Genomic DNA, 12,235 nt, shown 5'->3' with positions numbered 1-12,235 from the left:
CCAGTATTTGGTGGTGTCCGTTTTTTGGATCTAGGCCGTTCGAATAGGTGTGCAGTAGTATCTCATTGCCATTTTAATCTGGAATTTCCTGAAGTCATATGATGTTTAACATCTTTTCATATGATTATTTGCCATCGATATACCTTCTGCCTCCTTTGGGGAGGTGTCTTTTCAGCTCTTTTGCCCATTTTAAATATTGGGTTGTTTGTTTTCTTATTGTTGAATTTTAAGCGTTCTTTGTATATTTTAAACAGTCTTTTACAAATATTTTCTCCCAGTCTCTGGCTTATCTTTTCATTCTCTTGATGTTATCAAGAGAAGAAGTTTTTAATTTAAATGAACTTCGGCTTGTCAGTGAGTTCATTCATGGATCATGTTTTTGATGTTGTATCTAAAAAGGCATTACCAAACCCAAGGTCATCTAGGTTTCACCTATATTATCTTCCAGTAGTTTCATAATTTTGTTTTTCATTTAGATCTGTGATTCATCTTGATTTAATTTTTATGAAAGTTCTGTGTATAGATTCAGTTTTTGCGTGTGCATATCCAATAGTTCCAACACCATTTGTTTAAAAGACTCTGTTCCATTTTATTACTTTTGCTCTTCTGTCAAAGATCAGTTGACTTTATTTATGTGGGTCTATTTCTAAGCTCTCTCCTCTGTTCCATTGATCTGTTTGTCTGTTCTTTTGCCAATACCACACTGTCTTAATTACTGTAGCTTTATAGTAAGTCTTGACGTTCTTCTCCAACTTTATTCTTCTCCTTCAATATTGTGTAGGCTATTCTGTGTCTTCTGCCTCTCCATATAAACTTTAGAATCAGAATCAGTTTGTCAATATCCACAAAATAACTTGCTGGGATTTTTATTTTGATTTGGATTGCATTGAATCTGTAGATCAAGTTGTGAAGATCTGACATCTTGACAATATTGAGTCTTCCTATTCATAAACATGCAATATCTCTCCATTCAGTTTTTCCTTGACATCTTTTGTTTGAGCTTTATAGTTTTCCTCATATAGATCTTGCATATATTTGGTTAGATTTATACCTGAGTATTTCATTTTGGGTACTAATATAAATGGTAATATATTTTTAATTCAAACTCCACTTGTTCATTCCTGGTAAATAGAAAAGCAATTGACTCTTGTATATTAACCTTGTATTCTGTAACCTTGATATAAGCATTTAATAGTTCCAGGAGCTTTGCTGTTGGTTCTTTGGGATTTTCTACATAGATGATCATGTCAAGTACAAATAAACACAGTCTTATTTTCACCTTCCCAATCTCTTCACCTTTTGTTTCCTTTTCTTCTCTTACTGCATTTGCTAGGACTTCCAATGCGATGTTGAAAAGCAGTGGTGGGAGGGGACATCCTTGCTTTGTGTCTGTTCTTATGGGAAAGCTTTGAGTTTCTCACCATTGAGTGAGAAGTTAGCTGTAAGCTTTTTATAGATGTTCATAGTGAGTTTGAGGAAATTTCCTTCTATTCCTAGTTTACTGGGAGTTTTTATCATAAATGGGTGTTGAATTTTGTCAGTGCTTTATATGCATCTATAGATAGGATCGTGTGATTTTCCTTTAGCCTGTTGATATTGGAATGTAGATTACATTAATTGATTTTTGAATGTTAAACCAGACTTGTATATGCCTGGGGTGAATCCCACTTTTTTGTGGTGCATAATTCTTCTTACACATTGTTGGATTTGAGTTGCTCATATTTTGTTGAGGATTTTTACAACTCTGTTCATGAGAAATATTGCTCTCTATTTTTCTTTTCTTGTAATATCTCTGTCTGGTTTGGGTGTTAAGACAACTCTGGCCTCTTAGAATGAATTAGAAAGTATTTCCTTTGCTTCTTTCTTTGGGAAGAGATTGTAGAGAACTGACACAATTTTTTCATTAAATATTTGATAGAATTCACCAGTGAATACATCTGGGTCTAGTGCTTTGGAAGGTTGTTAATTATTGATTCTATTTCTTTCATAGAAGTAGGCCTATTCAGATGGTCTGTTTCCTTTTGTGTTAGTTTTAGCAGATTGTGTCTTTCAAGGCATTTGTATATTTCGTCTAGGTTATCAAATTTGTGGGCATAGAGTTATTCATAATATTCCTTTATTATCCTTTTATTGTCCATGGATTTATTAGTGATGTCCCCTCTTTCATTTCTGATATTGGTAATTTGTGTCTTCTGTCTTTATTTCTTAGTTAGCCTGGAAGAGGCTCATCCATTTTATTGCTCTTTTCATGGAATCAACTTCTGGTTTTGTCGATTTTTCTCTATTGATTTCCTGTTTTCAATTTCATTGATTTCTGCTGTAATTTTTATTATTTCTTTTCTTCTTCTTTCTTTGGATTTAATTTGCTATTCTTCTTCTAGTTTCCTAAATTGGAAGCTTAGATTATTGATTTTAGATCTTTCTTTTTTTCTAACATATACATTCAATCATAAATTTCCCTCTGTTCACTATGTTCACTGAATCCCACTAATTTTGATATGTTGATTTTCATTTTCATCTAGGTCAAAGTATTAATTTCTCCTGAGATTTCTTCTTGACTCATGTTATTTAGAACTGTGTTGTTTAATCTTCAGTATTTGGGGATGTTCCAGCTGTTTTTCTGTCATTAATTTCTAGTTTAATTCCATTGTGATCTGAGATCAGACATTGTATGATTCCTATTCTTCTAAGTTTATTAAGCCCAGAATGTGGTCTGTCTTGGTGAATGTTCCACGTGAGCTTGAGAAGAATGTGTGTTCTGCTGTGATTGGATGGAGTGGTCTGTAGATGTCAATTTTATCCAGCTGATTGATGGTCCAGCTCTTTAGTTCCACTTTGATCTTACTGATTTTTTGCCTCCTGGATCTGTCCGTTTCTGAAAGAGGCCCGCTAAAGTCTCCAGCTGTAATAGTGGATCCATCTAGTTCTTCTTTCAGTTTTATCAGTTTTTGCCTCATGTATTTTGACATGCTGTTGTTAGGTGCATACACATTAAGGATTGTTATGTCTTCTTGGAGCATTGACTCTTTTTTCCTTATCTAATGCCCATCTTTTTCCCTGATAACTTTCCTTGCTCTGAAGTCTGGAAGCTTGATGGCATTTTTCTCCAATATTCACTGTGAGAATCTGGTAGAGCTCCTCTCAGTAAAATTCACAAAAGTGTGTGGGTGGAAGGCCTCCCTAAGACTGGTTCCCCCTGAAGCTTTTAACGCTTAGGCTTGTCTACACTCAGCCTCTAACGATCCATCAGTTACAGCTCCAGTTTCCCTACCCTGGCACTGGTTCCTACAAAAGTTCCTGCTTGTGGTTTCTGCTACAGTAAATTGTGATTCTCTGTGTCTTCTTGTCTTTCAGTATGTAGGCCAGCAGTTTGCCCTGTGACCTCACTTCTCTGACATATCTAAGAAGGCTGGTTAATCTTTGAGTTTGTTCAGTTTTTCACTTGTTAGGATGAATTGGTGACTTGTAATCTCCTTACATGCCATACCAGAATCCAGAAGTCTTTGATATTCAACTGTTGACGGGGAAAAAAATGCACAACGTGAGAGCTGTGACTTAAGTTTTATCGGGGCAAAATGAGGACTATAGCCCAGGAGACAGCATTTCAGATAGCTCTGAGAAACTGCTTCAAAGAGGTAGGGGGGAAGGTCAGTATATATGTGGTTTCAGTGAAGGGGGGTACATGCAATCAAGCACATATTTTTTGCAGAAGGTTTCCGCTAATCTCGTGATTAGCCAGTCACAAGGAGCAGATGTCAGCCTGAAGGATTTTAGTGTTTTTTCTAGATAGGAGGAGATGCGAGATTTGGGCTCATAAAATCATCTCCTGAAAATATCTAATTATCTGAAGACCTGTTCTGCCAGTTTTTTCCAGAGCACAGAGCACCTCATTTCTGATCTCCACCCTGAACTCCTTTCAGGAGGTGTTGAAGGTCAGCAGCTGCAGCGGCTCATAATGGCAAGTGCTCCTTAGAGGTAGATGGCAAGTGCCAATTTGTAGGTGACACAACTATTAAGTATACAGTTGCACGTGCAAACGGATCATTGCAGATTTGCCAACCAAAGGGTGACTTCCATTAACGAGTTTCCATTTTGTTTTTAGAAGTGACTCTTTTGCAAGGACAGAATTAAGCCATTTACAAATGTGACAGTTAGACCAACCCATTGCATCTGTGCCCCTAAAGAGTTTAAACATTATTAGGACACCCTACAGAAAGGCTTCTGAGGTTTTTCTCCTCGTCATGTTTCTTAGGAATAAGCATGGTTCTTCTTAGCAAAGGCAAATACATACCCGACTCAGTGTGCACGATGGGTTTTAAGGTCCCTCTGAAGAGAAGATGGTATAAACCAGTTGTTAGTTGTGCGCCATGAATGGAGAAACACATCATTTCTCTTGAAAGTTGGTGACGCCAAAAGCTATGGATTCCTGAGAGGGGAAAAATATTTGCATTACAATTTTACCTTCATAAGAGGTATCGCCAAGTGTCTTCAACAAATGAATGTTGAACTTCTATATTTGAATTGTACATTGTTAATAATGAAAGGCCTTTGAAATTTTTAGTGTATTAGATCAATAGAAATATTGGACACTGAGATTTCTTTTTTAGCATGTACATTTATGAACCATAATGAAGGTAAATGTTACAAAATCCAGTAATTGATCTTTAATGACACCAACAAGGAAGCATTTTCAGAATATCAACGGAAATGGACAGAGAAGTCTTTGTATGGCCTGGGAGTGTGAACCTTAGATGTACAAGAAGGAGAGACAGAATCTTAGTTTCAGAGGATATTCTACAGACCACCCTTTTTTTGTGACAAGTTCTCCCTAGTATCTAATTACTACATGGTACATGATATTAGTATTTATCCACTTTCCTTCCTGATGTGTTCTAGCTTCTCTGAGAACATTCATTTTAAAGCTTCAGTTTGACTAAGGATACAATTATCGGGATGGACTCAGGTGTAAAACATTTATTTACTATCACTTTCTAAAATGTTCAGAAATCCTAGTCAGCAGTTGACCATCATAACTACCTCTGAATTAGTTAATAGAACTTGCAAGGACAATTATCTGTAGAAAAATCACGGTCAATATGTGGAGTTTGCGCATCTCAGGGAATGTCTTTCCTGTGCCTGATTGAAAATTTAAAAAAAAGAGCTTAGTGGTGTGTTAAAGAGTTGCATCTTAGTTCAAGATTATTTTCCAGAAAACTACAACACCTTGACTATCATATCTTGACATTCACTGATCTGACTTGAGGAACTTGCCGAGCGTGGAGGTTAAAAAGGAAGGACTTTCTACTTCAAGGTTTCCGAATATCTGGAAGAAATCTAAAGAACGTTTCTCCTAGTGCTATCTCTGGGCAAGGCTGTTTTACTAACATTTCTCATCTTTTTTTTCTACATTTTACTTCAATGTTAACACACTCTATCCATCATTTCACCCCTCTGGTCTTAGGTTATAAATCAACATCTGTAAAACTGTTCAATAACAGCATTTAATTGCCCTGGAGGAAAAGGGGTCTTTTCTCACTTGAAAGCCAGGGAAAAATGGTGGCATTTAACCTCTTGTTGGGCATTTTAAAAAGAGGAAAAGAACAATAAATGCTCTTGAAAATTAATTCAAATGGACCTTTATTTTCCTTCAAAATTTGCTGACTGAAATTATTTTAAAAATGTGAGTAGGACTTCCCTGGTGGCGCAGTGGTTAAGAATCCACCTGCCAATGCAGGGGACACGGGTTCAAGCACTGGTCCAGGAAGATCCCACATGTTGTGGAGCAATGAAGCCTGTGTGCCGCAACTACTGAGCCTGCGCTCTAGAGCCCGCGAGCCACAACTACTGAGCCTGAGTGCCTAGAGCCTGTGTTCCTCAACAAGAGAAGCCACCGCAACGAGAAGCTCGCACACAATGAAGAGTAGCCCCCGCTCGCCGCAACTAGAGAAAGCCCACATGCAGCAATGAAGACCCAATGCAGCCAAAAATAAATAAATAAAATATAAATAATTTTTTTTTAAATGTGGGTAGATTTGGAGCAAGTGAAATACTGTGATCAGATGTGGTCTGAGCTTTGGCATTTTATGTTTGTATCTTTTGGAAAGACTTTCTGCAGAACTCTGGTATTTTGGTATGTACCCAAGAGATATTACGGTTCACATGTCATCCATAGTCATCCAAAAGAGGGCCAAGTATTGTCTCAAAAGCAAGCTTAGCTGGGTTTTCTTCCAAACCACGTGGGCATGGGAAGTTCAGACAGGCCACCCAGATTAAGATCAAAGCTTCCATATCAGGGTGAGAATCTCCTTAAAGTGTTTTGAAATGTTGATTTTCATTGTTTGTCTATTTCTATAGGTGTACAAAGTTAGTCTGTTATAGCTTTTTTTCCAGTGCATATTGTCTGCCTTAAAAACAGAATCAGTAATGTGATGTCGTTTATGACAAAGGCAGTGTGATATCTGTATATTCTACGTATTTTTATCACATGCAATGGCTAGTTTATGCCTAATTGGACATTTTTAGTGTTTGCATTTTCTAATTTTTTCTAATTAGTTAGAAATGTATTGGCCATAATAGACAGAGGTGAATTTCAGATAGAAAGCTGGTCTTTGTAGGTGTTTGTATATCCTCTACAATAATGAGATGACCTGGCTCCTTGTCTTGGTTCTGACATCATGTCTGTGTGCCTTTGGATAAGTCATCATCCTCCTTGAGCCAGTGTTTCCTCATAACCGAAAGGAGTTAATAATTTTACCTCTTACAGGGTTATGAGGAGTAAACAGGAGAGGGGGAAAGATATAAGAAAGGGCATGATAAAATGGATGTAAATGAAAGTAAATGTTACATAAGACCTGCTGCCAAGAGCATCCTGAAAGGCCTCAAGGGAAAGGTGAGCTGCTAGAAGGTACCCCTGAATGAATGGCACGTTATCACAGAGCCAGTTATTTTGATTAAAAAAAGCAGCAAGGGATACCATTTGCAGCAATATGGACGGACCTAGAGATTATCATACGAAGTGAAGTAAGCCAGACAAAGACAAATACCATATGATATCACTTATATGTGGAATCTAAAAAAATGATACAAAGGAACTTATTTACGAAACAGAGACTCACAGAGACAGAAAACAAACTTACGGTTACCAACCAGGAAAGGGAGGTGGCGGGAGGGATAAATTAGGAGTTTGGGATTAACATGTACACACGACTATATATAAAATAGATAATCAACAGGGCCTACTGCATAGCACAGGGAACTCCACTCAATATTTTGTAATAACCTATAAAGGAAAAGAATCTGAAAAGGTATATATATATACCGGATGCTGCCATACAGGCATGAAAAAATACGTCAGCCTGTTTTCCACTGCCATAACTCTAAAGCCCTTGCATATTTTTTATGTTTGACCTTTCTCTTGCTAGGTAAAAGAATACAGTAGTTCTCAATCAGAGGTGATTTTTAGCCCCCAGGGGACATTTGACAATGTCTGGAGACATTCTTGGTTGTCATGACTAGGGGCAGACGTACAACTGACATCTAGTGGATAGAAATCAGGGATGCTGCTAAACATCCTTCAATACACAGGAGAACTCCCACAACAAAGAATTCTCTAGCCCCAAATGTCAGCAGTGCCAAGGCGGAGTTCAGTCTCCAAACCATGTTGACCTGAGCCCGTGCTCCAATAGAAATGACTGTCATGAGAGAGAGATACTCACTCGGACCGTCTCAGGGTCAGGGATTCGAAAGAATGTGAGACAAACACATTGAGGCATTTCACACAGATGCTCGAGTGAACGTTTCCCTCTAAATGGCGTACGGCATTTCACAAACATAAAGCGGTTGCCATTTCTCTCTCTGAGAATAAAACATAAGTCTTAGGAGATGATGCCTTTATTGTTCCAAAGGTCAGGAAGACCTTGGTCATCATTTTGAAAAGAAACAAGTGTATGCTTCGTAATAGCCAGTGAATTCAGCAACTTCGTAAACCTAACAGAACGATCAAAAGTGATACCTTTCATTTATTATCTATCGCACATTTAAGCATTTTCCAAAAATCAAAATAAGAGTTGGGTTTGCTTTCACTTGATAGCTCTGTCATTTTAAGATTTCTGGTATCACTAAGATCCTTCTAACCACAATCAAATGGCTTAATTTATCTAATGTTTTAGAATTTTGGTAAGAGTAGGTATTAAACATTTTGTAACTGTTTGGGGAATTTGAAAGGTTATTAAGTTCTGAATAACAGAGTCTCTCATGTTTTCCCACCAAACTTTTCCCAGCAGTGAATATATCTGGATCTTATTCTGGTTTTTTATTCTTTTTTTAGCTTCCTGAAATGACTCATGTTCAAACACAGCGACCGTGGTTGATGTTTCTCCTGCAGAACTTTGGACTGACCCTAGGTTGGCTTTCCCTCTTACTCTTGGCTATATATGAACAAAATATTAAAATATAAGTTGAGTCTCAAAATCCTTCAAAAATCAATTTCAATGGCATTATTTTGTTTCTTTTGTTGTATTCTATAGTGATTTATAAATTAAATATTTTTACCTTAGGTGAAGTGTGTCTTTTAGTTCATTAACTTATTGATTTTATAATGCAATTTTGTTTCTATAGTGTATAAATGTCAGGTTGTACTTAATTGAATTTTTGTTGTTAGTTTCCAACACTGTGATGGAACTCACACCTTTTTAGTAACTCATACGCTCTAAATTAATTGTAGTAAACTTCCAAAAAATATTTTTTCCCTAGTAAAAGATGTTTGTTTGTAGTATTTGAAGTGGACAAACGTCTGTTGGGTTAAAATCTGCTGTAACTTCTTTGATGTCAATAATATATTTTTTGTGTGTATGTGAGATTATAAACCATAAGCAAACTAAATTACAAACAAATGTAATAAAGTCTTGTTTTCATGTGATGGTTTGTATTACCTTCTGTTACTGGATGTCAGATTCTGAATCAACGCTAAAAAAAAAAAAAAACAATATAGAATAGTTCACCTGAAAGTGTGACCCACTGGCTAAGAAATGCTCATAAATGAGCAGACTTGGGAATTTTAAAGGCTACTGTGTCAGCACTCTTCTCTATAAGCAGCAAAGGAAATCTGTTCTCGACAAAGAGAACTGGAAACAAAAAAAGTGAAATTCAAACAATTTTAACATAAAACTTGAGTCGGGCAGTAGATTTAATGCGTAAAGTGTCACAGATTTAACAGAGTGTGTTGATGAGAATAATATTACTAAGTGAAACATATTTTTATGCTCTTTCTGAGGAAATATAGAACCCTAAACATTATTTAAGTAGGTAAGGTCATGAGATGTACAAGCAACATTCCTGATAACCTAGCAAAATCATTAAAATAGAAAATAACTCTGGCTTTAGTCATTTTTCTTGGGAAACAGATGCCTACTATTTTTCTCATTTTTTAATGAGATATCTTGACAAGGGAAAAAAGCCCATTTTACTGCCAGAATGACTCATGGCGCTGCATCAAATACATCTCTCCTCCTTCCTCACTTACCAGTAGAGAGTCTTTGCCACGTGCACGCAAACACAATCTTCTTCAACCTTTCTTTGATCTCAGAATGAGGGGGCTTTCTCCTTCAGTTGTCGTTAGAGCTTCATTTAAGGGAGCGTCATGACGTAATGCAACAGTGCTCTGGCTTCGGCAGACATCAGGACCGATGGAGGGTGTTTCACAGTGTAGACTGCTGGGCCTCATCCCTAGAGTTTCTGAGGCTGTAAGTCTGCGGCGGGGCTTGATGTTGAACTGCTTCCAGGTGATGCTGAGGCGGCTGGTTGGATGCCCCGCCCCCCCGCCCGAGCTTCACTGGCGTGATGGAGATCAGACACACCTGGCGTCAGGAAAGGGCAGGCGCACGACTCTTGCCCCATTAAGTTGATTAACGCCCGACAAGCCTCACAGTAGACCTGAGTTCCTAGGTTGAAGGCCCCTGCTCTTTCCACCTTGCTTGTGAGCGTCGGTTCAGTCGCGGGAGTTACCGGATGAAGAGTTCGCAGGTAGCACTTTTATTCATCTCCGCCTTGAAAGGTAAGCGGCCCCGACACGTAGTGCTTTGTCGTCCTTTTATTGGAGGATAATATGTAGCTGAACAAAACCGCTTTGTACAGGTCGATGTGGTGTGGAGGTTACGCAAAAGGAGCACCTGGCACCACCCGTGTTCGGGTTTCTATGAGCACGTTCTGATTTGGGCGTGAAGCCTTAACTTAAGACAGTCTAGTTAGAAAAACTCTGGTGGATGAGTTTGTTCCCAGCTCAAGTTTAGAGTAGTTTGGGGTTTGGCTAAATTAAACATCTTTTTTTTTGCGGTACGCGGGCCTCTCACCATTGCGGCCTCTCCCGTTGTGGAGCACAGGCTCCGGACGCGCAGGCTCAGCGGCCATGGCTCACGGGCCCAGCCGCTCCGCGGCATGTGGGATCTTCCCGGACCGGGACACGAACCCGTGTCCCCTGCATCAGCAGGCGGACTCTCAACCACTGCACCACCAGGGAAGCCCCTAAGTTAAACATCTTGATGTGAGCTACTCTGTAACCTTCAAGTTAGAGTGGGTTTAATTTCTTTTTAAATTTTATTGAAGTCTAGTTGAGTTACAATGTGTTAATTTCTGCTGTACAGCAAAGTGACTCAGTTATACATATATGTATTCTCTTTCGTATTCTTTTACATGATGGTTTATCACAGGGTATTGAGTATAGTTCCCTGTGCTGTACAGTAGGACCTTGTTGTTTACCCATCCTATAGACACTCGTTTGCATCTGCTAATCTAGAGTGGGTTTAATTTGACGTTGGATGAGGTGGTGCCGAGGATGTAGAGGGATTAACAGGAGTCAGCTGTCGGGAGAATTTGGAGGGACATTTTCAGTGAGTATTTTGCAACCCAACACCAGTGTGCTCTGGTTGTAAGCAAAGACCTGGCCATCAGAGGTCATCTGCAAGGGTCATCCTAGGAATAGGATGTAGTGGCTCCTGAGGGTACCTTTCTGGGTTGGCCATCCCTCCCCCCATGCTACCTTATACCTGGCTCTCTGTTAATCCTTATCAGCAACCCAATAGCCTGAGCTGGACCGCCAGCCTCAAGCAATCTTAAAAATTGATAGAAATTCTCTTTTCCTCAAAATTGAGTGGTAATGATAAAAATATTATGATGACTTTTTGCCTTCTAAATATGGACAGAGTCTAAACTTGGGGTGGCTGACCATGGTCATCCTTTCAGTCATGTACGTTATGTGTTACTCACTGAGCTTTGGGGTAAATGGTGTTTTCCTTGAAACCAGATTTCACGATAACGTTAGAGTATTTCTGTTTAGTAGACCTAAATTTAGGATTCCACTGTATTTCTACTCGCTGATTGATTTGTTTTTTAGTCACTGAACTAGAAATGCTCCCGGAGGAATAAAAACCAAGGAGCAGGTCATACAGAAATCTTATTTGAACATCCATCACCCACTGACAGGGCCCTCTTTAGGGAAAGGAGAATTGGTATCGTGTTACTGTGAGGCAGAATTCAGGGCCCGGGAAGGTGGTTCCAATGCCACGTGCTGACCAGGACCAGGGTGTATATAAATATGCCCATAAATCACAGCCATGATCACCCCTCCGCCACCCCTTCCAGAAGCCAGACTTTGGAAATGCGACTGTGCCTCTCTCTATAAGACGCCCCTCTCAGGATACCAAACCTTTTTTTTTTTTTGCGGTATGGTGTTGTGGTCTCTCCCGTTGCGAAGCACAGGCTCCGGACGCGCAGGCTCAGCGGACATGGCTCCTGGGCCCAGCCGCTCCGCGGCATGTGGGATCTTCCCAGCCCGGACCACAAACCCATGTTCCCTGCATCGGCAGGCGGACTCTCAACCACTGCGCCAGCAGGCGAGCCCGATACTGCACTTTTGACAACTTCCTTTCCTCTTCGAAGCTGGAGGGGAAGGGTTGGATTGTGACGATGCTGGTTGCTAGGGTAGACTGGACCAATCAGGTTGGGGCTCTTGTGTGCATTAAGAATTCAGACGCTAAACTGGAATCCCAGCAGTGCCACGTAATAAACTTACAACTTCTTTGAGCAATTTTTATTTCTGTAAAATAGGGCTAAAAATAGACCCTACCTCATGAGGTTGTGGTGGGGTCAGTATGAGATGTTTACTGTTCCTGAAACACAGTGCCTGGAGAATACTGAAGGCTGAATGAATATTAAATCAACATCATCATCACCACCATCATCA

At 39.3% G+C, this 12,235-nt stretch overlaps 1 protein-coding gene across 3 annotated transcripts in view; it reads left to right on the top strand.

Annotated features, from left to right (window-relative positions):
• SLC39A12 (solute carrier family 39 member 12) overlaps positions 1 to 8,917 on the top strand; it is a 69,357-nt gene extending 60,440 nt beyond the window's left edge. For 2 of the 3 annotated variants that reach the window (XM_032623303.1, XM_032623302.1), the window contains exon 12: positions 8,327 to 8,817. In XM_032623303.1, coding sequence (XP_032479194.1) covers positions 8,327 to 8,455 — 129 coding nt within the window. In that variant the 3' untranslated portion in view covers positions 8,456 to 8,817. Of the gene's footprint in view, positions 1 to 8,326 lie in introns of all 3 variants that reach the window. The other variant, XM_032623304.1, reaches the window with a different exon arrangement.
• Positions 8,918 to 12,235: the final 3,318 nt, after the last annotated feature.

Source organism: Phocoena sinus, chromosome 2 (assembly GCF_008692025.1).
Source record: "Phocoena sinus isolate mPhoSin1 chromosome 2, mPhoSin1.pri, whole genome shotgun sequence".
In the NCBI taxonomy this organism is placed as follows: Eukaryota; Metazoa; Chordata; class Mammalia; order Artiodactyla; family Phocoenidae; genus Phocoena; species Phocoena sinus.
The sequence above is the reverse complement of the archived record's forward strand: the minus strand, read 5'-3'. Positions and strand labels throughout refer to the sequence as shown.